Genomic DNA, 27071 nt, shown 5'->3' with positions numbered 1-27071 from the left:
CTGGCTATGTGCGGAATTCCTGGAAAAATCCATTAGTTCAGGGTAAGTGGAGATGGATCACTTTACTTCCCGAGGAGTGAGGAAATTTGGCACGTCTGCAGAAATAGACCCAAATTACTTGGCCCCCACTGTCGTCTGAGGAAGTGAATTCCATAGATTCACCATCTTTGGCTAAAGAAATTCATCCTCAGGAGAAGGTGCGAGTTCAGGATTGAACCTGGGTCTCTAGAGCTGTGAGACAGCAGCTTTACACGCTAGGCCACCAGTGCCGTGCCATCTTCTTGCTCTGAACGTGGCTGTAAGGCATTTGGTGACATCCCGAGATTGTGAAAATGGGTTTGACAGATGCAAGCCTTTTATTAACTTTACTGGTGAGAAGCTCACTTAGTTTGGTTTAGAGATACAGGAGGACCTTCAGCCACATGAGTCCACGATGACTATTGATCACCATGGACACTAGTTCCATGTTATCCCACTTTCTCATTCACTCCCTACACCCTGAAACCAGAGCACCTTTATGAAATCCATACAGTCATAGAAAGAATGTCCAAACTCCACATAGGCAGCAGCCGAGGTCAGGATCGAACCCGGGTCTCTAGCGCTGTGAGGTTGCAGCTTTACCAGCTGCACCACTGCGCCACCCTAATCCCGCCTTTGCTGCACTGTGCTACATTTGTCTCTTTGCACCAATGTAACCACAATACTTGTCCGAAGAAGAGTCCCGACCCGAAATGTGCCTATCTACATCCTTCAGATATGCTGCCTGACTCGCTGAGTTACTCCAGGACTTTGTGCTCTACGCAAGATTCCGACAGTTCCTTGTGTCCGCAATGTGTGTCTTAGCTCCTGGATAGTCATGGAGTACTGAAATAGGCCTTTCGGCCCATTGTGTCAATGCTGGCCTTTTTGCCCATCTACACTGATCCCATTTGCCTACATCAGGACCGTATAGAGCACCAGAAGATAAACATAAAGTGCCGGAGTAACTCAGTGGGTCAGGCAGTATCTGTGGAGAAAAAGGATGGGTGACGTTTTGGGTCTGGACCTATCGTCAGAAACCAGCATCTGCAGTTCCTTCCTACACGGTATAGTTCACTGGGATGAGGAGGAATTTATTTAGTCAGATGGTGGTGAATCTGTGGAATTAATTTCCACAGATGGCTGTGGAGGCCAAGTCGTTGGGTAGTTTTATGGAGGAGATTGATAGATTCTTGGGTGTCAGGGGTTATGGGGAGAATGCATGAGAATGGGGTTGAGAGGGAAAGATAGTTTAGCCATGATTGAATGGCGGCATAGACGTGATGGGCTGAATGGCCTCATTCTGTTCCTGGAACTTATAAATTTATGAACCAATGCTCATTTATTCTAATGTTTACAGCCCAGCAAAGATTTCCTTATTAAACAGAGCCAAGAGCATCTGACGGATTATCTGTACACACCTGGAGCACAGGAGTCAATGTGAAGCAAAGAACCAGGGATAATCGCAAAGCCTGGTAGGTGGTTCGGAATGGCTTGATCTGTTCCTATGACCTTGTAGTTGAGTCGATTTAATTTAATTTTACATGTCATCAAAGGGTCAGATCAAATTTAAACAGATTATTCAGCCTTATCGTGAGTTTTAGCCAGCGCAAGACTCTGGCCACGTACTCAGATCAGCTAAAAAAATCTTTATTTAAAATTTGCAGCTATGTTTTTATGTGTTTGTTTTATTTTCAAGTGGCTGAGGGACTTTTTTTTCTTACAGAACCAGCGCAGTAAGGCTACTGGAATGGAATTGAAAAGGGAAGGAATTGCTGGGCAGTAGGGAGGAGCAGGGGGAATGGGAGCATGGGGAATGGGAGCAGGGGGAATGGGAACAGGGGGATTGGGAACAGGGGGAATGGGAACAGGGGGAATGGGAACGGGGGAATGGGAGCAGGGGGAATGGGAGCAGGGTGGTTGGGAACAGGGGGGTTGGGAACAGGGGGTTGGGAGCAGGGTGAATGGGAACAGGGGGAATGGGAGCAGGGGGAATGGGAGCAGGGTGGTTGGGAACAGGGGGGTTGGGAACAGGGGGAATGGGAACAGGGGGAATGGGAGCAGGGGGAATTGGGAAGCAGGGTGGAATGGGAACAGGGGGATGGGAACAGGGGGATTGGGAGCAGGGTGAATGGGAACAGGGGTGGGAACAGGGGTTGGGAGCAGGGTGAATGGGAGCAGGGTGAATGGGAGCAGGGTGGTTGGGAACGGGGGGGTTGGGAACAGGGGGTTGGGAGCAGGGTGAATGGGAGCAGGGTGAATGGGAGCAGGGGGATTGGGAACAGGGGGAATGGGAACAGGGGGAATGGGAGCAGGGGGAATGGGAGCAGAGGGATTGGGAACAGGGGGAATGGGAGCAGGGGGAATGGGAGCAGAGGGAATGGGAACAGGGGGAATGGGAACAGGGGGAATGGGAGCAGGGGGAATGGGAGCAGGGGGAATGGGAGCAGGGGGAATGGGAGCAGGGGGAATGGGAGCAGGGGGAATGGGAACAGGGGGAATGGGAGCAGGGGGAATGGGAGCAGGGGGAATGGGAGATGGGGAAATGGGAGGGTAATGTGAGCAGAGGAAGGGGAGCAGGGTAAATGGGAAAGGAATGGGGGGGGATTAGGAACAGGGAAAATGGGAATGGGGTTGTTCTTGAATCAAACTGATATGGATCCTGTAACTTTTCTGTGAAATTAAAGGCTATATACCAAGTCAAACTGGGACATAAACCAGTGTCTGCAGATGCTGGTTTTCACAAAAGGATCCAAAGTGGCGCAGTGGTAGAGTTGCTGCCTTACAGCGCCAGAGACCCGGGCTCAATCCTGACTACAGGTGCTGCCGGGTACGATCCTGACTGCGGGTGCTGCCTGTGTGGAGTTTGTACGTTCTCCCTGTGACCACGTGGGTTTTCTCCAGCTGCTCTGGTTTCCTCCCACACTCCAAAGACGTACAGGTTTGATAGGTTAATAGGCTTCGGTAAAATTGTAAATTGTCCTAGCGTGTAAAATTGTGTCGGTGTACTGGGTGATCGCTGGCCGGCGCGGACTCGGTAAGCCGAGGGACCTGTTTCCCGGCATTATCTCTAAAGTCTAAAGAGGCTGTATACAAAATTAAGAAGTAATTGGGACATGAGGTTGGGAGTTAGGAGATGGAATGAGGATAACTAACTTGTCCGACCATCTGGTAGTTGGGATGTGGGTTATTGTGCAGGGATCAGTCTTGGTGACAGCCTTGCGTTATATGATGTGCACTTGGATGACGGGATGGGGAATTAGTAGTTTAGAGCGGTCATTGAGTTGGTTTAGTAGGTTCTTTGAAGGTGTGAGTGGGAGGAAGAAAAATAGTGCCAATACTTGGCAACTCTTGCATGTGGACTCAGTGGGCTGTTTCTATGCATTCTGTACTTAATCGGGGATTGTACTTATGTACGGCAATAATCTTACTGATCTGTATGCAGACAAAGAACTTCACTGTACGTTGGTACACATAATAATAAAGAACTATCTACAACATTTAGCAGGTACTATCACAATGTTTAAGAAACATTTGAACAGACACATGGATAGGACAGGTTTAGATGGATATGGGCCAAATGCAAGCAGGTGGGACTAGAGTAGCTGGGACATGTTGGTCAGTGTGGGCAAGTTGAGCCGAAGGACCTGTTTCCATACTGTATGACTCTATGTCTATAAAAAGGAACCAATGAATAATATTCAGGGATGAAATGAGGAGAGGAAGCAGAGTTTCATCCCACATATAAAACATAGAACAGTACAGAAAGGACACAAGGTGCTGGAGTAACTCAGTGGGTCAGGCAGCATCTCTGGAGAGCATGGATAGGTGATGTTTTGGCATCCAGATCCTTCCCCTTTCAACATGGAACAGTACAGCACAGTGATCGGCCCTTCGTCCCACAATGTCTATGCATAACATGATGCCAAGATCAGCTTATCTCCTCAGCCTGTTGATCAAGATCCCTCCATTCCCTGCATGTCCATGTGCATGTCTAAAAGCTGCTTAAACACCACTATCGTATCTGCCTCCACCACCACCTCTGGCAATGCGTTCCAGGCTCTATGTAAAATAATTGTGCCAAACATCGTCCGTTCAATCTAGTTCCACTTATCCCACTTTCTCATCCATTCCCTACAAACTAAGGGTTATTTTAACAGAAGCCAATTAATCTACACACCTGCATGTCACATGGGATGTGGGAGGAAACCGGAGCACAGGCAGTGACATGGAGAATGTGCAAACTCCGCACAGAGGCCTGTATCGAACAAGGGTCTCTGGTGCTGTGAGGCAGCGGCTCCACCACAACGCTGCCCTCTTTTAACCAGCACTCTTTTAACCAATTAACATACAATCCCGCGCATCTTTGGGACAAGGGAGGAAACCGGAGCACCCAGTGGAAGCCCATGCGGTCATAGGGAGGTCGTACAAAATCCAAACACAGGCAGCACCCGAGGTCAGGATGGAACCAGGGTCTCTGGCGCTGTGAGACTGCGGTTCTACCTGCTGCACCGCTATGCCACCCTGTCATGTGGGCACGTTGGTCTCCGTCTGCAGCTGAGAGGAGCGGTGAGTTAGCTGGCCTACCCCTTAAGAATAAGGGGTAGGCCATTTAGGACTGAGATGAGGAAAAACCTTTTCACCCAGAGAGTTGTGAATCTGTGGAATTCTCTGCTGCAGAAGGCAGTGGTGGCCAATTCACTGGATGTATTCAAGAGGGAGTTAGATTTAGCTCTTAGGGCCAATGGAATCAAGGGGTATGGGTAGAAAGCAGGAACAGGGTACTGATTTTGGATGATCAGCCATGACCATATTGAATGGCGGTGCTGGCTCGATGGGCCGAATGGCCTACTCCTGCACCTATTTTCTATGTTTCTATGTTTCTATGTCAGGAGGTCTGCGATCATACCCACCGATAATGGAGAGGATCACCACCACGAAGTCGAAGATGTTCCACCCAACGGTGAAGAAGTACTGCCTGAGGGCGATGATCTTTAGCGTACACTCGGTGGTGAAGAGCACAATGAAGGTGGTGTTGATGATGAAGAGGATCCTCTCCTTGTTAGTGTCCATGTTGTCCGTCTCCACCATCATCGTCACCATGTTGAGGCAGATCAAGATCATGATGATGATGTCAAAGGCTTGCTTCGTGACCAAGTCGAAGATGACTCCCTGGAATCTATTCTGGAAAGCGGGAAGGAGAGACAAGAGGGATGATGGCACAACTAGGACGCAATTCCAAGTGGGAAGATAGACACAAAGTGCTGTAGTAACTCAGCTGGCCAGGCAGCATCTCTGGAGAACATGGATAGGCAACGTTTCGGGTCGGGACTCATCTTCGAACTGATTGTAGTGGGGGGGGAGAAAGCTGGAAGAGAGGTCGGGAGATGGGGGGGGGGGGGGGGCGGAGGGGTGTGAGACAATATCTGGCTAGTCATGGGTGGAGAAACAAGGAGCTGCAGAAGAACCCAGTCTGACGAAGGATCTCGACCGGGAACGTCACCTATTCCTTATCTCCAGAGATGCTGCCTGACCCTCTGAGTTACTCCAGCATTTTGTCTCTGTCTTTGGTGTAAACCAGCATCTGCAGTAGTTCCTTCCTGCACATTCCAAGTTGGAATCCTGGAGAGGAACACTCCTGGAGAGGAACACTCCTGGAGAGGAACACTCTTGTGTTACAGCAGGGAAACATGGCCAAGTTTGGGTAAAGGGCCTGCTTCTGTACTGGATGACTTTAATCTAGGAAAAAAATAAAAGGATAAACCCACATACCTGAAGTACATTTCATAATCCCAGAACGTCCCAAAGCCTCTGCTGCCAACAAATTACTTTGGATTAATTGATTGAAAGGTACAGAATGCCATCAGGCCCTTCGGCCCACCGAGTCCACGCCAACCCATCAATCACCCGCTCACACTAGTTCTGTGTTATCCCACTTTCTCTTCTACAACCTACTAAGGGCAATCTTACAGAGGCTGATTAACCTACAAACCTGAGCATCTTTCAGATGTGGGAGGCAACCAGAGCACCCAGAGGAAGTCCACGCAGTTACAGGGAGGAGGTGCAAACTCTGCACCGAGGTCAAGATCAAACATACAGGTATGTCTCTGGTGCTGTGAGGCAGAGGCTCTACCAGCTACACCACTGTGCTTCCCTCTTTTAACCAGTACTCTTTTAACCAGTGGGATAACATAGAACTAATGCGAAGGAGTGAACAATGGTCTGCATGAACTCGGTGGGCAGAAGGGACTGCATTCATGCTGCATCTCTGAATCAAACATCATTTACTGTCCATCTCAAGATAGCTGGAAGCAACTTTCTTGGGCAGATGGGCTTTTAGCAACTGCTCTTGTGAACACAGAAGAGCTGATGGACTTGCTCCTTCACCCACCGCTCACACTTGGACTTTGGGCTCCTCAATGAGTTCATTGGGGGACTTCCTGCTGCCCATAATTCTGAAGATAAAGGATGGGTGACGTCTCGGGTTCTGGAGAAAAAGGATGTGCCTTTCTCTCCGAATACTTCTCATGACTCACAATGAACAGCATTACATTTAGGCTAATTTATGATTTTTAATTTATTGTGACAATTTAAATGAACTTAAACATATTTAATTATTTCAAGTACTTTTCAGCATTTAAAATAATCTTTTAAGAAAATGTGATCTTTTTGTCTTTTAACAACATTTTAATTTTGCATTGGACGCAAGGAGCTGCAGATGCTGGAATGCGAAGGACACAATGTGCCTGGGTAACTCAACGGGTCAGGAAGCATCTGTGGAGAACACGGGCAGGCAATGGTTTGGGTCAGGACCATGCTTCAGACTCAAGGCTCCTGATCCAAAGGTGTATCCACCTATCACGCTCCAGGGAGAGTGTTTGACCTGCTGAGTTATTCCAGCACGTTGTGTCATTTCTTTCAGCAGCGGATCCATTTGTAAAATTATTAAAAGATATTTCTGCATGTTTGTGAATGTCAGAAACAATCAGAAATACTCGTAGTTTCTTGATGGATTTGACAGCTGGTAATACTTTACTATCAGGGCTCTTACCAAAGGCCTTGGGATAGGTTTCTGTGGCTTCTTCGAGCCAAGTTTCTTCATTGCATTGTAGTATTTCTTCTGTTCCTCTGTCATGAAGATGTCCTGACCACCTAAGTGGAGAGGGAAAAGAGGGTACTGTTATTTTTCACAAAAGTCAATATTGGCTTATTCCTGGAATTCAATCATTAAACTGTTTATAGTTTAAAGCAGATGTGCGGGACGATTGTTTTACACAGAGGGTGGGGGGTGTCTGGAACATACTACCAGGGGTGATGAGGGAGACAGATACTTTACTTTAGACATTCAAATGTTGTGCCTCTATTCAAGAAGGGATGCAGGGGAACTGCTGGGAACTATAGGCCAGTGAGCTTAAAGTCTGTGGTCGGAAAGTTACGAGAGAGTATTCTGAAGGATAGGATATCCATGCACTTGGATGGACAAGTTCTAATTAGGGAGAATCAGCATGGTTATGTACGTGGGAGGTCGTGTCTCAAGAATCTGATTGAGTTTTTTGAAGATATGACCAAAAAGGTAGATGAGGGAAGAGTTGTAGATGTTGTATATACCAACTTCAGCAAAAGCATTTGACAGCTCTGGAAGGTTGGATCGCATGGGATCCAAGGAGAGATAACTAAATCAATAGAAAATTGGCTTCATGGCAAGAAACAGAGGGTGGTGGTGGAAGGTTGTTCTCAGGCTGGAGGCCTGTGACTAGTGGTGTGCCCCAGGGTTCGGTGCTGGGCACATTACTGTTTGTCATCTATATCAATAATTTGGAAGAGAACATACACGGCAAGATTAGCAAATTTGCAGATGATACAAAAGTGGGTGATTTTGCAGATAGTGAAGATGGATGTCAAAACTTGCAGCAAGATCTTGATCAATTGGCCAGGTTGGCTGAGGAATGGTTGATGGAATTTAATACAGAAAAATGTGATGTGTTACATTTTGGAAAGTTTAACATGGGCAGGACCTACATAGTGAATGGTAGGGCTCTGGGGAGTGTTGTAGGAGAGGGATCGAGGAGAGCAGGTACATAGTCCCTTAAAGATGGTGTCACATGTAGATAAGGTGGTCAAAAAGTATTTTGGCCTTCATCAGTCAGAGTATTGAGTATAGAAGTTGGGAGGTCATGTTGTGGCTGTATAAGACATTGGTGATGCTGCATTTAGAGTATTGTGTTCAGTTTTAGCCACCATGTTGCAGGAAAGATGTTGTCAAGCTGAATAGGTTACAGAGAAGATTTACGAGTATGTTGCCAGGATGAACTATCGGGAAAGGTTGAGCAGGTTGGGACTCTAATCCTTGGAACACAGGAGGATGAGGGGTGATCTTACAGTGGTGTATAAAATCATGAGAGGAAAAGATTGGGTAGATGCACAGAGTCTCTTGCCCAGAGTAGGGGAATCGAGAACCGGAGGACATGGGTTTAAGGTGGAAAGATTTAATAGGAATCTGAGGGGGTAACTTTTTCACACAAAGGATGGTGGGTGTATGGAACGAGCTGCCAGAGGAGATAGTTGAGTCAGGGACTATTGAAATGTTTAAGAAACAATTAGATAGGTTCATAGATAGGACAGGTTTGGAGGGATATGGGCCAAATGCAGGCATGTGGGACTAGTGCAGATGGGACATGTTGGCCGGTGTGGGCAAGTTGGGCAGAAGGGCCTGTTTCCGCACTCTATCACTCTATGACGCTAAGTAAAACATACAGCTGGACTTTGACGGAGGAGTTTGGTACTTATCTTTTTCTTCTGCTGGTTAAAGTTATCAATGATGACACCGATGAAGAGGTTCAGGGTGAAAAACGAGCCGAATATGATGAATATCACAAAGTAGACGTACATGTAGGTGTTGATCTCATATTCAGGCTGTTCACTGATCTGCAAAGGGAAGGGCAAAGTGAGACATGAGTGAGAGAGCGAGGGGGGCGTGGGGGGGGGGGGGGAGGGGGGGGGGGGGGAGGGAGGGGAAAGAGGAGGGGAGAGAGAGGAGTGCGAGAGGGGGGAGAGAGGGGGAGAGGGGAGAGAGGGGAGAGAGGGAGAGGAGGGGGAGAAGGGGGGATAGAGAGGGGAGAGAGAGAGTGGGAGGGGGGAGAGAGAGGGTGAGGAGAGGGGGAGAGATGGGGAGAGAGGAGGGAGGGGTGAAGAAAGAGGAGGGATGGGAGAGAGGTGGTGGAGAGAGAAGGGGGAGAAAGGGGGAGAGAGGGGGAGAGAGAGAGGGGGGAGAGGGGAGAGAGAGGTGGAGGAGAGGGGGGAGAGAAGGGGAGAGAGAGATGGGGGAGAATGGGGGAGAGAGAGAGGGGGAGAGGGAGACAGGCGGAGAGGGGGGGGGGGAGAGAGTGGGAAGAGAGAGCTTCTGTGTTCTTATGTTCAGTAGCATGGAGTGCTGTTCACCAGAAGTGTGGTTCAAGAAATGCCTCACAACCACCTTCCCTGGGGCATTCAGGGATGTGCGATAAATGCTAGTGTTCCCAGCACTACACAGATCTTGAAAACGACGGCAAAAATAAACCATCCTTGCTCAGAAAGAAAAACAGAAATGCTGGAGGAATCTCAGCACGTCAGGCAGCATCGGTGGAGCAGGAAAGTGACTCACAACCTTTGATTTAGGTACAGCACAGAAACAGGCCCTTTGGCCCAGTGAGTCCGTGCTGACCAGTGATCACCCCATACACTAGCACTATCCTACACACTAGGGACAATTTACAAATTTATCAATGCCAATCAACCTACAAAATTGTATGTTTTTGGCATGTAGGAGGAAACCGGGGCACCGGTAGAAAACCCATGCTGTCACGGGGAGAATGTACACATTCCGTACAGACAGTACCCGTGGACAGGATCGAACCCGGGTCTCTGGCGCTGTAACATAGAAACATAGAAAATTGGTGCAGGAGTAGGTCATTCGGCCCTTCGAGCCTGCACCGCCATTCAATATGATCATGGCTGATCATCCAACTCAGTATCCTGTACCTGCCTTCTCTCCATACCCCCTGATCCCTTCAGCCACAAGGGCCACATCTAACTCCCTCTTAAATATAGCCAATGAACTGGCCGCAACTACCTTCTGTGGCAGAGAGTTCCAGAGATTCACCACTCTCTGTGTGAAAAATGTTTTCCTCATCTCGGTCCCAAAAGATTTCCCCCTTATCCTTAAACTGTGACCCCTTGTTCTGGACTTCCCCAACATCGGGAACAATCTTCCTGCATCTAGCCTGTCCAACCCCTTAAGAATTTTGTAAGTTTCTATAAGATCCCCCCTCAACCTTCTAAATTTCTAAATTTAAGGCAGCAACTCTACCGCTGCGCGAGATAATCCATATTGTTTGTTACAAATTCTGAGCTAAGTCTGAGGAAGGGTCGCTGACCTGACGCATTGTCTTAATTCTCCTTCACGGATGCCGCCCGACTGGCTGAGTTGCTGCTACTATTTCAGACACCAGCGTCCCCCATTTTGTCAGAAAGAATAGCTGCTCCCTTAGCATGTCTGCGTGAAAGCTCCTGACCGAACACCACCCCCTCCCTCAGACACCAAGTGTACTCTGTTCACACAGGGAACTGCAGGTGCTGGTTTACAAAAAAGGACACAGAGCGCTGGAGTAACTCAGCGGCTCTAGCAGCATCTCCGATGACAAGGACAGGCGACATTTTGGGTTGAGACCCCTTTTTAAAGTGATTTATAGTAGGGGGAAGAAAGGCATATGGGGGGTGGGGGGGGGGGGGGCGTCTGGCTGGTCATAGGTGGAGAAACAAGGAATTGCAGAAGAACCCTGACCTAAAACGTCACCTATCCATGTTCTCCAGAGATGCTGCCTGACCAGCTGAGTTAGTCCAGCATCTTGTGCCTATCTTCAGTGTAAGCCAGCATCCTTCCTAGACCTTCCAAGAACTGCAGATGCTAGTTTTCAAGAAAAAGAGGCACAAAGTGCTGGAGTAACTCAAAGGGTCAGACAGCATCTGTGGAGGACATGGATAGGTGACGTTTTAGGTCAAGGCCCTTCTTTAGACGGGTCAGACAGCTTTGACGTTGGCCTGGAGAAAGGTCCCGTCCCAAAACATAACCTGGCCATATTCTCCAGAGATGCTGCCTGACCCTTTGAGTCACTCCAGCACTTTGTGTCTCTTTTTCTTGTAAAGCAGCATCTGCAGTTCCTTGTTCCGACAGGCGAGGAAGTTTTGAGTGGCAGACGGTTGGACAAATGATCTCTGATCTGCTTGGGAGCTGGATCACAACAAGGCAATGAGGAATGCTTACATTTCTTGAGTCTACAGCAGCGTACATAATGTTCATCCAGCCTTTGAAGGTTGCCTGGAAAGAGAGGAGAAAATAAATAAAGCGACACGTACTCTCCACTCCTTAATCATAGTAAGACATCATTAAGCGGTAATATGGTTAAGTCATTGGACCAGTTATGTATAGACTGTATGTAGATTCAAGATTCATGATTCAAGAGAGTTTATTGAGATACGGCATGAGGACATGGCCTTCGTCCTACTGAGTCCGTTCCAACCAGCGATCACCATGTACACTAGCACTACCCTACACTCCAGATACAACTTACAATTTGTTTACTGAAGCCAATTCACCTACCTACCTACACTTCTTTGGAGTGTGGGGGAAAAACAGAGCACCTGGAGAAAACCCACTCCCAGACCATCACACAAACCGACCTCCCTTCCATTGCCTCCATTTACACTTCAGGACTAGTCTCACTGGGGCACTCCCGCTTATCCACACTCCCATCAGGCAAGTAGTACACAAGTGTGAAAACGCACACCTCCAGATTCAGGGACAGTTTCTTCCCAGCTGTTATCAGGCAACTGAACCATCCTCTCACTAACTAGAGAGCGGTCCCAAGCTACTATCTACCTCCTTGGAGATCCTTGGACTATTTTTAAACAGACCTTACTGGACTTTATCCTACACTAAACATCATTCCCTTTATCACATATCTGTACACTGTGGACGGCTCAATTGTAATCTTGTATAGTATTTTCGCTAGCTGGTTAGCACGCAACAAAGCTTTTCACTGTACCCCGGTACACAAGACAATAAAGAGGAAGAAGATTAGACTTGAGGAGGAATTAGACACAGTGAGGAATGTGGGGAATCCGCTGTGGTGGATGTTTATGTAGTCGTGTGGCTTGTTGCTTTTTCTAGTTTGACTGTATGGTAAATCAAGTGTCTCTGCACCTGGATTGATACACGTGACAATAAAATACCTTTGAACCTTTTTGAACCTTTGAAAATTCAATTTTATATATTTCTATCAGGGAACCTGGCATCTTCCAGAGTTCCAGAAAAAACAATCCAAGTCTGTCCAACCTGTCTATGTAGCTAATACCCCTTAACCCAGGCATCATCTACCAACCCTATTTGTGTCTCTCATAATGTTATAAACCTCTATAATGTGAGACATTTCTCTTACATGATCACGTTGTCCAAAAGACCTCCATTGAAGAATGTACGCTTTAGGATGTTCTGAGGTCATCGAGTCACACTGCACGGAAACCGGCCCTTCAACCCAACACATCGATGCTGACCAAGGTGCGCCATCTAAGCTAGCCCCACCTGTCCAAATGTGTAGGAAGGAACTGCAGATGCTGGTGTACAGCAAAGAGAGACACAAAATGCTTGCGTAACTCAGCGGAACAGGCAGCATCTCTGGAGAGAAAGTAATGGGTGACGTTTCGGGCCGAGATCCATCTTCAGACAGAGTCGGAGGGGGGGGAGGGGGGAGGGAAACTGGAGATATGGAAGGGTACAAAGAGAATGTAAGGTGTGGAAAGGACAGATCAAAGCAAGGAAATGTACACTGCCTCATTGATGGCTGAGGGGAAGGTGACAACGAGGCGTGCAAACAGTAAATCCCACCTGTCCAAATGTCTATTCATTCTGCCACTCCCCGTATTCGAACTAACCATGGCAGTATTTGAAATCACAACGCCATGCTCAAACATCCAAGTAACAAGTAACACCAAGATAGTCCACTCACTTCACCACATTCCCCTGGGCCCTCGGTCAGCTAGAGGGAACTCTTCCCTCTGGTGGAGTGGTCGACAAGAAAATGGCATAACCTTAATATCAAAGTTAGACCATTCATGGCTGCTGTTGGGCTTTGACATCCTGAGACACAAGGAACTGCAGATGTTGGAATCTTCAGCAAAACACAAAATGCTGGAGAAACTCAACGGGTCAGGCAGCATCTGTGGAGGGAATGGATAGCTGATGTTTCTGGTGGGCTCTGAGAAAGGGTCCCGGCCAGAAACGTCACCTGTTCATTTCCTTCCGCAGATGCTGCCTGGCCCGTTGAGTTCCTCCATCACTTTGTGTTTTAGTTTAGAGAGAGTTTAATTTAGAGATACGGCATGCAAACAGGCCCGTTGGCCCACCGGGTACCGGCTCTATGTTATCCCACTTTCATTTCCTACACAACATTATCAGAAGCCAATTAAACTACGAATCTACACGTCTTTGGAATGTGGGAGGAAACCGGAGGACCTGGAGAAAACTCACGCAGTCACAGAGAGAATGTGCAAACTCCACACAGACAGCACATAGTCAGAATCGAACCCAGGTCTCTGGCGCTGTCAAGCAGCAACTCTGCCGCCCATTAATATTGCTTGGTAATATTAATAACGCAGCAACTGAACAGTTTGACCATGCTTTATTCCAAGCTAATATTTCCATAATTCTAACTGAGGGAGTCACAAAGGGTGAGCAGGTATGACATGATAGAAATGTTAAAATGTCCCATATTTTACTTATTCAGTTTAAATCCCAGGGATCAAAGTAAGGTAGTGTTTCTGTGATATTATAGATTAATAATATCACAGTATCCTTGAAAGGTCACGTCAATATATTTTCAATTCAAATTAAATACCATGAACAGCAGATCTAGGTGCTGACTTCTTACCCCTCCACTCCTTATTTACAGTTATAACAGCATATTAATCTTCATGAACAAAACACCAGCATTTTAGTTTAGAGATACAGCGCAGAAACAGGTCCTTCAGCCGTTCGAGTCCGCACCCACCAGCGATCACCCTGTACACTAGCACTATCAAACACATGGGACAATTTACAATTTTTACCAAAGCCAATTAACCCTCAAACCTGTACATTTTTGGAGTGTGGGAGGAAACCAGAGCACCCGAAGAAATCCCACACGGTCATAAGGAAAATGTACAACCTCCGTACAGACAGCCTCCATAGTCAGGATTGAATTTGGATCACTGGCGTTGTAAGGCAGCAATTCTACTGCTGTGCAACTGTGCTGCCCTTTCTTCACTTGAGTTAGAGAATAGCATCAAATGTACAGTGACTCCCTCAATTTTAACCTCACTCCACACCCCCATAGCTCCCTGTGTAGTTATGGAAACTTCTGATCCCCAAGTCCTCTCAAAACATCAAACAGACTCTTTCCTCTTCCCCATCATGACAATCAACTACAGCCAAATCTACCCTCGTAACATTTTAGATTCAGGTTCATTATTGTCACCTGTACTGAGGTACAGTGAAAAGCTTTGTATTAAGTGCTTTAATAACAAACAGATCAGATATATCATACATTTATACAATCAAGTCAAACTGCAGTACAATAGGTAGAGCAAAGGGGAAGATACAGAGTGCAGAATATAGTTCTCAGCATTGTAGTGCCGCAGTTCAATAGACAAAGTCCAATGTCTGCAATGGGGTAGAGGTGAATCGGACCGTGCCCAAGCCTATGAAGGACCGTTCAGAAACCTGATAACAGAGGAGAAGAAGCTGTTCCTGAGTCTGATGGTGAGTGCTTTCAAGCTTCTATACCTTCTGCCATAAGGGGAGGGAGAAGAAGGAATGACTGGGGTTGGACAAGTCTTTGATTAAGTTGGCTGCTTTTCTGAGGTGTCGTGAAGTGTAGATGGAGTCGATGTCAAAGTCTGCATTGATTAGAACATAGAACAGGCCCTTCAGCCCACACAACATGATGCCAAGTTAATCTCCTCTGCCTGCTCGTGATCCCTATCCTTCCATTCCCTGTGTATCCATGTGCCTGTCTGAAAGCCCATTAAACACCACTATCATATCTGTTTCCACCACCAGCCCTTAGTGTGTTCCAGGCTCCCTCCTCTCTCTGTGTAAAATAACCTGCTCCACACATCTCCTTTAAGCTTTGCCCCTCTGTGATCTTAAAGCTATGCCCTCTAGCCTTTGGCATTTCCACCCTGGGGATTTTCTACCCTATTCATAATTAGACAAACTTCTATCAAGTCTCTCCTCAGACTCAGACGTTCCAGAGAAAACAATCCAAAATATAGCTAATACTGCAGGCAGCATTCTATCATGTAGAAACAAGGTACACAAAAATGCTGGAGAAACTCAGCGGGTGCAGCAGCATCTATGGAGCGAAGGAAATAGGCGACGTTTCGGGCCGAAACCCTTCTTCAGACCCTCGTAACATTTTAGATTTAGGTTCATTATTGTAACCTGTACTGAGGTACAGTGAAAAGCTTTGTATTAAGTGCTTTAATAACAAACAGATTAAGTGCTTTAATAACAAACAGATCAGATATATTTAAATTGTATATAGTTAAATTGTAGAAACAAGGAACTGCAGATGCTGGTTAATACCAAATATAGACACAAAGTGCTGGAGTAACTCGGCTGGGTCAGGCAGCATCTCTGGAGGACATGGATAGGAGATGTTTTGGGTCGAGACCCTTCTTCAGACTCAGCACTCGCCGCTCTCAAGCACTCTGTCTATCATTGGTATAAACGAGCATGCTATCATTCATGACTTAAATAACTGGTTTCGAATTTTATCATATTGTGAGGAACTCTTCCTTTAATGCCCCTTTACAACAAGGTTATTAATAAACCCTTTCTTATAGAGTCAGAGTCCCACCAGTCCACGTTTGGCCCATATCCCTCTAAACCTTTCATTAACCATGTATCTGTCCCAATGTCTTTTAAATGTTCTCAATTGCCTTGTCTGGCTGCTCGTTCCAAATGCCCACCACCCTCTAAGTGAAAAAGTTGTCCTTCCATTTCCTATTAAATCTTTCCCCTCTCACCATGAACTTATAATGGCTCACGATGAAGCGTATAAGTCATCCAGCATAGGGCAATGAGTGGCAGGATTAGTATTGGATAATTTGGAGTAAAGCAGGTTTGCAGAGCGTAATATATAACAGAAAATCGTTCAAAGACATTGAAGTCCATTTAGGTTTTAGTTCTAGTTTTTTAGTTTTTAGATACATCATGGAAACAGGCCCTTGGGCCCACTGAGTCCACGCCGACCAGCGATTTCATTAGTTCTATCCTACACACTAGAGACAATTTACTGAACCCAATTAACCTACAAAATCGTTGGGAGGAAACCGGAGCACCCGCAGAACGTACAAACTCCACACGGATAGCAGCCGTAGTCAGGATCGAACCCGGGTCTCTGGCTCTGTAAGGCAGCAATTCTACCGCTGCGCCGCTGTGCTGTCCATTTGAAAACTGTACTGTTTCCAAACAAAGGTGCTTGTGAGTACTACAAAAGGCAGCCCTATCAGATTGAGCCATCCCAGCTTGTTCTCCATTCAATGGTGTTAAATTTAGATCGCCTTTACATTGGGGAGACTGAGCGTTTCAAATGCAAATTGAATGCTGTGATTCCATGCCTTGTTAGATTGGAACAGGGGAGCTGGTGTGTAGCCGAAAGTCCGGTTGCTAGGAGACACACAAAGGGGAATGAATCAAATCCAGGAGCAAATGGATGCTGCGGAGAGGGAGATTTTGGAGGAATGTTCCACCGATAACTCATTGGGGTGACGGGAAGAGGGAGCGTGTAAATGGCACATACAGGTTAAAGCCTCGCAGGGAGTGGGGCGGCACAGTAGCGCTGTGGGTAGAGCCGCTGCCTCTGCAGAAACACGGGCTCCATCCTGATCCTGGCTGCTGTCTGTGCGTAGTTTGCATGTTTCCCCCATGACCGTGTGGGTTTTCTCCGGGTGCTCTGGTTTCCTCCCACATCCCAAAGGCGTGCGGGTTTGTAGGTTAATTGGCTTGAGGTATAGAGCCCCTAGTGTGTAGCGAGAGGATGAGAAATTGGTGCCACAAAGGATGTGAAAGTGGGATAACATGGAACTAGTGTGAACGGGTGATCGATGGTTGCTGTGGACTCGGTGGGCCAAAGGGCCTGTTTCCATGCTGTATCGCTCTGTCTCTCTCTAAAAGTGGGAAACATAGTATGAATGATTGATCGCTGGTCGGCGTTGGTGGGCCGAAGGGCCTGTTTCCGTGCTGTATCACTAAACTAAACTAAGCAGTGTTAGGTCAACACTCAGTGTTTAGAGGAAGAGTTACACATTCTAATAGTCTTGATTTTAGCTGTGTTAGTCAACTTCAGTTCAGTTGATGGGTCTGGTTGGGAAGAGTGGGAGATTTGCTTCGCTGAAAGTTAATGAAACGTTTGGACAATTGGACAGTTTCAGGCTATAATTTATTTTGCAGATAGTCATAGAATCACACAGCAGAGAAACAGACTCTTTGGCCTAACTTGCCCACATCGACCAACATACCCCATCGACACTAGTCCCACCGGCATGCATTTGGCACATATCCCTCCAAACCTGCTTTATCCATGCACCTGTCCATATTTTTTAAACATTGCAATAGCACCTGCCTCAACTACCTCCTCGAGCAGCTCATTCCATACACCCACCACCCTTTGTGTGAAAAAGGTTGCCCCTCAGATTCTTATTACATTTTTCCCCACTCACCTTAAACCAATGTCCTCTGGTTCTTGATCTTTAGTTTAACGATACAGTGCAGAAGCAGGCCCTTCGGCCCACCGAGTCCATGCATGAGCACTATCCTCACACTAGGGACAATTTCTTTACAATCTTTACCAAAGCTAATTAGCCACAAACCTGTACGTCTATGGAGTATTTGACTCTGACATTGGGAGGAGAATGAGGAGTGCAGGAGAGAGATAAGACTTTGCCTTCCATCACAGTGAGGAGGAGATTCACTGTGATGGATGTTTGTGTAAATTGTGTTGTGTCTTGGTTCTTTTTCTTGTGTGTATGACTGCAGAAACCAAATTTCGTTTGAACCTCAATGAGGTTCAAATGACAACAAATAAATTGTATCATTGTATTAATGTGGGAGGAAACTGGAGCACTTGGAGAAAACCCATGTGGTCACTGGGAGAATGTATAAACTACGTACAGACCGCACCCTTAGTCAGGATTGAACCCAGGTCTCTGGCGCTGTGAGGCAGCAACTCTACCGCTGCGTCACCGTGCCGCCCCTGCCGTGCTCTGCCGCCACTTACCACTTGGAGCAAGGCGAGGTAGCCCAGGCCAACGTTGTCGAAGTTGACCTTCTCATTTAGCCATCGGACGTCCGAGCTGTTCATGGCTTCGCACTCGGTCCTGTTGTTGATATGCTCGATGGGGAACATGTCCCCGCTGGTGATGTTCTTGCACTTGTAGAACTTGCCCGCAAACAGGTTGACCCCCATGATGCTAAAAATGAGCCAGAAGATGAGGCAGACGAAGAAAACGTTCATGATGGACGGGATGGCGCCCACCAGCGCGTTGACCACCACCTGGGTTTGGATTCAACGTGGAAATGGATTAGAGCCGTCGTGGGCTAACGCGGGCGCCAGTCAACGCTCTGCTTCCACTTACTCTGTACCCCAATGTCAGCTGGCCGGGAAACACATTAAAGTCTTTTGTTGCTATCTCCTCCAGAACTGTACAGAAAAGGGGAGAGGACGAGACAGCTCAGCATTTTGCCAAGACTGTATGCTGGCTGTGTAATGGCGGCACTGTGGCACAGTGGCAGAGTTGCACCATCTCAGCAACTATCTCTGGCAAATCCATTCTAAGCCAGACCAGAGGGCCAAACGGGGGCGGCGGGGGGGGGCAGAGAACCGGGTTCGAACCTGACCACGGGTGCTGCATGTACGGAGTTTGTACGTTCTCCCTGTGAACGCGCGGGTTTTCCTCGGGTTTTCCTCGGTTTCCTCCCACACTCCAATGGCTTACGGGTTTGTAGGTTAATTTAAATTTGATAAAAATTGTATATTGCCCGTAATTCGTGGGAGAGTGCTAGTGTACGCAGTGAACAGTGGTCAGCGCGGACTCAGTGGGCTGAAGGGCCTGTCTCTGCGCTGTATCTCTAACGTCTAATAGACCGTGGAGCCATTACCTCAAGGGGCTTGAGTTCAGTACTTCAAAAGGGGTTGAGGACATAAGGAACTGCAGATGTTGGTTTACAAAAAAACAGAGTGCTGGAGTAACTCAACAGGTCATGCAGCATCTCTGGAGAACAAGGATAGGTGGCGTTTCGAGGGTCGGGACCCTTCGCTTAACCTTAAACGTCACCTATCCATGATGCCCAGAGATGCTGTCTGAGTTGCTCCAGCACTTCGTGTCTTTCTTTATCTTCAACAGGAGTTGTCAGCTCTCCCAGTCTCAAAGGGAAATAAACGACCATTGTTGTGCAGTTTATTTCCCTTTTGATTGAACTGGTTGAAAGATACAGCATGGAATCTGGCCCTTCCACCCACCGAGTCCATGCTAATCGACTAACATCCGTTCCCTCACTAGATCTGTTATCTCACTTTTGCGTCCACTCCCTACGCGCCAGGGGCAATTTTCCAGAGGGCCGATTAGCCGACAAACATTCATATTTTTGGGAATATGGGAGGAAACCAGAGCACCAGGAGGAAACTCAAGTGGTCACAGGGAGAACGTGCAAACCCCACATAGACGGCATCCAAGGTCAGGATGGCACCCATGTCTCCGGCACTGTGAGGCAGCGGCTCTACCAGCTGCGCCACTGTGCTGCCATGTTCTACCTTGGCACTGGCGCCTCGGTGCTGCTTTGGTGTCAATCGTAGGTTCCACGGGAACTTTCAGTGGTGAGATCCTTGTAAACAACCTCCAAAGGAAATCCCCTCCAGCACACCTTCACAATGCTTTTTGTGTGGAGACTGTAAATTGGGGCACAAAAGGTGCTGAATTTATGCCATTGGGGTGGTGGCGGCGGCCACTGCAGAGGGGTACAGTGTAACACAGAGCAGGGGAATGAACACCAGGGTCTTCAGAGCGGTGCGTCAGTGCGGCCAACCGTACCGCACACTCGCGCGCAATCGTAGCTTTCTGCATGCCCGGCAGCGGCTAAAGTGCATGCAGCAAAGAAACTCCTGCAGTGGGATCATGCACCCATTATCCATCCTCCTCGATTCTTCGCCGGTGGCGCTGTTTGTAAGAATCGAATTCTTCGTAAAATAGAATCGAGGTTCTTTGTAAAATAGAACAAAGGTGGGTGAGCAGAAATGGATTGCGAGAGTGGTCAGAGACTATTGGCCGGGCATTCACTTTCATGTTGGACCCCATCCCAGCATCTTGACCACCTTACAACATGATCTGGGCCCTAATGGGAAGACTATCTGATTTGGAAATATATCATAAAATGGAAACAGAGAACTGCAGATGCTGATTAATACACAAAGTGGACACAAAGTGCTGGCATGCCTCAGCGGGTTAGGCAGCATCTCTGGAAAACATGGATAGGTGACGTTTCGGGTCGGGACCCTTTTTCAGACTGAAGAAGGGTCACGACCCAAAATGTCACTTTTAGTTTAGTTTAGAGATATACGACGTGAAAGTAGGCCCTTCGGCCCACCGAGTCCATGCCGACCAGCGATCACCCATTCACTAGTTCTATCCTACACACCGGGGACAATTTACAGAAACCCAATTAACCTACAAACCTACCTGCCGACAAACCTGCCGTCTTTGGAATGTGGGAGGAAACCAGAGCACCCGGAGAAAACCCACGTGGTCACAGGGAGAACGTACTAACTCCGTATAGACAACACCCGTGGTCAGGATCAAACCAAGGGCTCTGCGCCACTGTGCCACTTCTATCCATGTTCTCCATGAGACGCTGCCTGACTCACTGAGGCACTCCAGCACTTTATGTCCACTTGGTGTAATAATCACCATCTGCAGTTCTCTGTTTCCATATTATGAGATATTTCCAAATCAGATCAATTATTCCAGCACTTTGTGTCCTTTTGGAAATATATTATCATGGTTTCATGGTTGTTGGGTCTAAATGCAGGAATGCTTTGCTCAATAGCACTGTGCTGAGTACTAGAATCGGAAGCACTGCTCTGGCTAACCATCATCATCTGGAGGACAGCTATGGATGGGGGAATGACTGATTAACGAGTGCTCTTCCTAACAAAACCAGCAGGGGTTACAAGACTTTGGTGATTTGTCAATACTGCAACGAGCCCAGAGTATGATGCGTGGCACACTATGCCGAGAGCACTCTCGCATGCCATCTGCAGTAAGTATAACGTCAATGGACGTCTATCATGAGGGGAAGAACAAAACATCAGGCAGTGCACACCCCATGTAAATGCCGACACTGGTACCAGTACCACAGACAGTCACACTGGAGCTGCATGCCACTATCTAATGCCCACAGTGTGTCTTGGGTTGAGACCATTCTGTGTGATCTTAGTAGCCATAGATAATGCACTCGTTACTGATATCAGACAGCACAGTTTTAACCAGCAGATGTCTTCTGTCCTGACCTGAGATGCCAGTCCACCGACTCCATCTCACTGTCATTCTCAGATGCCATCTCCCGCTCACACACAGCTCTAGAACTACGTATCAGTTAGCTTACATCAACAGAGTGCATGTCAATGAGCTATTGAGATGCACAGATTTGTATTTGGAGAATGCATTCAGACACGTTTATTGTCACCCACGATGACAACTATACTGTACCTGCATTTACTGTAAGTTGCCATTTTACATGTGAGAATCCGTGAAGTGAGGAAGAAGATAAAAGTGCCTGTACCATGTAAGGCAGAGGGCCTTATAAATCATCTCCAGCCCTGGGTTAGGATTAATATGGAATTATTACTAGTTTTGAGGAAGGGTCCTGACCCGAAACATCACCTATCCATGTTCTCCAGGGATGCTGCCCGACCTGCTGAGTTACTCCAGCACTTTGCTATTCCTTTTTTTGGTTGCAAAGCACTTCAGGATCATGTCTCAGTCCATACACTTGTTGCTTTTGAATTCATAGAGAGATAGATTAATGCTGCACAGAAACAGGCCCTTCGGCCCAACCAGTCCATGCCAACCCCAAGATGCCCCATCTGAGTTAGCCCCACCTGCCCGCATATGGCCCATATGAGTCTAAACCTTTCCCATCCAGATACCTGACCAAGGTTCTTTTAAATGTTGTTATAGTACATGCCTCAACTACCTCGTTCCATATGCCCTCCAAACACCCTCTGCCACCCAGGGTGATGAATCTGTGGAATTAATTGCCACAGATGGCTGTGGAGGCCAAGTCAATGGATATTTTGAGAGGAAAAGATAGATCAGCCATGATTGAATGGCAGAGTAGACTAGATGGACCGAATGGCCACTTTGATATACCTCAATCATGCTCCCTCTGAACCTCCTCTGATTCATGAAGAACAGGCACAGTCTCTCCTCACATCTGAACTGCTCCACCCCAGGCAATGTCCTGATGAATCTTCTTTGCACCTTCTCCGGTGCTGTCTGGTCCTTCCTATAGCACGGTGACCAGACCTGCACATTGTCCTTGAGCTCAGGTCTGGCAAAGGCTTTGTAAGGTTGGAGCATGACCTTCCTACTTCTGCATTCAGTGCCCTGACTAATGAAGGCCAGTATTCCGTATGCCCTCCAAACTATGTAGCCTACCTGCATAGTCACCTTTAAGGATGTGGGGTCTTGTTCTCCAAGGTCCCTCTGTTTCTCAGTGCTTCCCAAGACTCTACTGTTTGTGGTGTATAACCCTGTCTCATCAGTACTCCCAAAAGGCATCACCTCTCGCTAGAACATAGAACAGTACAGCACAAGAACTGGCCTCTTTGTCCACAACGTCTGTGCCGAATATGATGCCAAGACCAACTCTTATCTACCTGCACATATCCATGTGCCTATCCAAAAGTTTCTTAAATGCCACTCTCTTATCTGCCTCAACCACCTGACAACACGTTCCAGGCACTCACCCCCTCTGTGTAAACAAGTTGCCTTGCACATCTCCTTTAAACTTTGCCCCTCTCACCTTAAAAACTATGCCCTCCAGTGTTTGATATTTCCAACCAGAGAAAAAGGTTCTGACTGTAGCATATCCATACCTCTTATAAATGTTATATACTTAGAGTTATATAGAACATACAGGGTGGAAACAGGCCCTTCGACCTAACTTGCCCACACCGACCAACATGTCCCATCTACACCAGTCCCACCTACCTGCGTTTGGCCAAATATCCCTTTAAACCTGTCCTATCCATGTACCGGTCTAATTGTTTCTTAAACGTTGCGATAGTCCCTGCCTCAACTACCTCGTTCTATACACCTACCACCTCAGTTACCCCTCAGATACCTATTAAATCTTTTAACCTTACACCTATGTCCTCCTGCTCTCTATTCCCATACTCTGGGCAAGAGACTCTGTGCGTCTACTCGATTCTTCTCTTAATTTTATACACCTCTATAAGATCACCCCTCATTCCCTTGCACTCCAAGGAAAAGAGTCCCAGCCTTTCCCTATAGCTCAGGCCCCCGAGTCCTGGTCTGTATGTCTAACCAGACATTGGTCTGGATTAAACTCTATCTGCCATTTTGCAGCCCATTTCATCAACACTTCTATATTTCGCTGCAGCCTGAGATGACCTTCTGCACTATCAACAACTCTACCAAGCTCTATGTTGTAATGATCATGCTCACACGCTCACACACAAGTGTTTCCAGCATTTCATGGCTTTATTTCAGATTTCCAGCAACTGCAAGATTGATTTTGTGATCTCTGGTCATCCTGTAGCCCACTCCCTATTGCAGATATTGGCTGGATCACGTGGACTGCTATCAAGTCAATCCATGGGGAGCCACTGGTTGCTTACGCTGTGCTTGAAGGAACGACACACTTGCAAGATAGAGGGCGGAAATAGGGGAAATACTGGAGCTGAAGTGGAAAGCCTCTGGACTCACCATTGAGTCAAGGGGTGTTGAATTGGGAGGAAGGATGCACTTTGGCCCTGGCCCCTCAGCCTCATGCCAGCCGTGACTGGCATATCTAGTGTTGCTCCTTCCATCTCAATGGAGTCTCCAACCATTATGAAGATTAATTTAGACCTGTTTTTGTTTAAAGTTCATGGTACATTTATGGTTTAATCCACCAATGTCCTCATTTCACTCCTGCCATCATGAAGAAGGTATAGGACTCTGAAAACCATGCCCTCCAGGTTCAGAAACAGCTTCTTCACAACTATCATGCTCTTGAAGATAGACACAAAGTGCTGGAGTAACTCAGCGGGTCAGGAACATCTCTGTGGAAAACGTATGGTTGACGTTTCGTGTCGGGACCCTTCTTCAGATTACTCTTGCACACTATAAACACCTACTATCCTGTGAACTGTGTTGGTTGCACTAGGGTCTCTGGGCTTTTGTTTTGTTTTTGCACTATTATTGTCTGTTTATTATGTAATCTATTGAGTACTGTTTGTACCGACCTGTGATGATGTTGCAAGTAAGAATTTTGTAACCCCATTTCAGTACATATGACAATCTCTTGACTCTTGGTTAGTGGATTTAGTGTCTGATGCATCTCAGTATAGTCAGCTGAACCACTGTTGCATGCCTGCTTGGTATGCAACACAGCTTCATTTACAAATCAGTGCATAGCTCAATAGCACGCGCCATAAACCATTTTACCATTGGCGTCCCTCGGACTTGGTCCTTTCATGGTAACAATGGCTTTGGTGTCACATTAGCAGGCTACCTGATTCAAGGCATCGCGGCAGAGTATCACAAAGCATCATGTGTAAACCTCCAGCGACCGTTGTCCACTTCCCCACAGGGGAAGCCCCACCAACCAGCGCCCCCACATCCCAGAAGATTATCTTTCGTGACTTTGGAGATGGGTTCCTGGTCGAATTTAACAGGTGATCAGGACCTGTGTGATCCCCAAGGTATATGAACACTTTGCAGAACTTTTGGCTGCATCTATCTTTTTCATAGTCTTCTAACGTTGAGTGGTTGGACATATTTGGAGTTGGGACGTGGGCGGGGAAGGGAGGAGGGAAGTTTCTAAAGGTTGACTGAGAGTCAAAGGTCATCGAATCGGATAACGATCCGATTGGTGTGGGGGACGGACATATGATGCCACGTTTGTGGGAAGAGGGGTAGGTTTGTGGCAGCGGAGTGATAAAATTCCCACTATGATTACCCATCAGAACTGCAGGCAATTCAGGCAGACAGCCAAGTCTAAAATGTCCGCTGTGTACCATGATGCTTTGTTAACTGGACCAGCCTGTTGCGGACACAAATAGATGACTTATTATATAACCCATTTCAAGGTGGCATCCAGTAGACCAAAGCACAACAATCATTTTTTTTCTCTGAACAGTAGGAATAGATACAGCTAGATTCAGATGAGAGCTGGATTGCAGAATTTCCTGACTCTGGGCGCATTCAATGGGTATATAGTAAGTTGGCTTAACTTACGATCAGTAACACTACATGCTCGATATCCTGAACTATCCCATGCGCTGGTACATGCTTCAGAGTACACTTTATCGTCATTGAGAAGGGAGCAGAAATCAGACAAAATGGAAGGCAACCGCAAAGCATTTAAACAAAACAAGAGAAGACTTTCTCTTCACCTTTCTCGAGAAAACTAGGGTGATATTCCACTGACTCCATCTTCCATCTACACCACGCTGCCTCAGCAAGGTCACCAACAAAATCTCAACCCGGTCACTCCCTCTTCTCCCCTCTCCCATCAGGCAAGAGGTACACAAGTGTGAAAACGCACACCTCCAGATTCATGGACAGTTTCTTCCCAGCTGTTATCAGGCAACTGAAACATCCTATCACCAGCTGGAGTGCGGTCCTGACCTCCCATCTACCTCATCGTCTGACCTTTTAATCAGACTTTATCTTGTACGAAAAGCTATATCCTTTATCTGTACACTGTGATCAGCTTGATTGTAATCATGTATAATCTTTTCTTTTACTGAATAGCATACAAACAAAAGCTTTTCACTGTACCCCGGTACACGTGACAATAGTAAACAAATCTAAACTAAATTAAGCTAAACTATTTTAAGTAAGAAAATAAATGGACACAGCCAGTGGTTAAAACTTGTTCCCTTTGAACCATGAGTTCTATATTTCCCCATATAAACTGCAGACTGGCAGTGCAATTAAATCTGGCTTGTCCCAATCCTCTCCACTGACATAGAATTAGACAAAACCAGGCCATTTGCCCCCTCTGGCTTGCACTGATGTACATACATCACATGACTTTACACTCCTTCCTCACTTCAGCCTTTCAGTATATTTTTCCATCATCTTTCTTTTTTTTTTGGAAGAATCTCAGTTCTTTTCCTCAATCACTTGCTGTACACTTTCAGTGTAGAAAAGGATATCCTTAGTTCCTCATTGGATTTAATGATAACCATCTTTACATTCTGGAACCTGATATTAGGCTCCTAAAGTAAGAACATTTCCCCCTACTCTATGCAAAACTCAACAGCCTCTTCCATTTCTGCTGTGCCAGCAGGTGCTCTGAGGTGCCCCATATCCAACCTTTACAGTCATAAAGTCATACAGCGTGGAAACAGGCCCTTCGGCCCAACTTGTCCATGCTGACCAAGGTTCCCCATCTACACTAGTCCCATTTGGCCCATATTAATTTTCATCATTCCTATCCAAATGTACCTGTCCAAATCTCTTTTAAATGTTGTTATAGTACCTGCCTAACGCAGCATGTTCCATACACCTCACACCTCTGTGTGAAAAAGTTACCCCTCAGTTGCCTATTAAATATTTTCTCTCTCACTTTAAACTTGTCTTCTGGTTCGTGAGCCCCTTACCCTGGTAAAATAACTCTGTGCATTAACACCACCACTTCCTCTCATGATTTTGTACACCTCTATAAGATTACCCCTCATCTTCCT

The 27071-nt window shown here is 46.8% G+C and overlaps 1 protein-coding gene across 4 annotated transcripts in view; it reads right to left on the bottom strand.

The window, feature by feature from the left end:
* Nucleotides 1-27071, bottom strand: part of LOC116987597 (sodium channel protein type 4 subunit alpha-like) — a 368780-nt gene that overhangs the window by 7455 nt on the left and 334254 nt on the right. For all 4 annotated transcript variants that reach the window (XM_033043769.1, XM_033043777.1, XM_033043758.1 and 1 more), the window contains 5 exons: nt 18372-18647; nt 11318-11371; nt 8806-8943; nt 7070-7174; nt 4932-5202 (listed from right to left, as the gene is read on the bottom strand). In XM_033043769.1, the coding sequence (XP_032899660.1) occupies nt 4932-5202; nt 7070-7174; nt 8806-8943; nt 11318-11371; nt 18372-18647 (844 nt within the window). The remainder of the gene's footprint in view (nt 1-4931; nt 5203-7069; nt 7175-8805; nt 8944-11317; nt 11372-18371; nt 18648-27071) is intronic.

Source organism: Amblyraja radiata, chromosome 2 (assembly GCF_010909765.2).
Source record: "Amblyraja radiata isolate CabotCenter1 chromosome 2, sAmbRad1.1.pri, whole genome shotgun sequence".
Taxonomy (NCBI): Eukaryota; Metazoa; Chordata; class Chondrichthyes; order Rajiformes; family Rajidae; genus Amblyraja; species Amblyraja radiata.
Note: the sequence above shows the minus strand (reverse complement) of the source record. Positions and strands in the feature narration are given on the sequence as shown.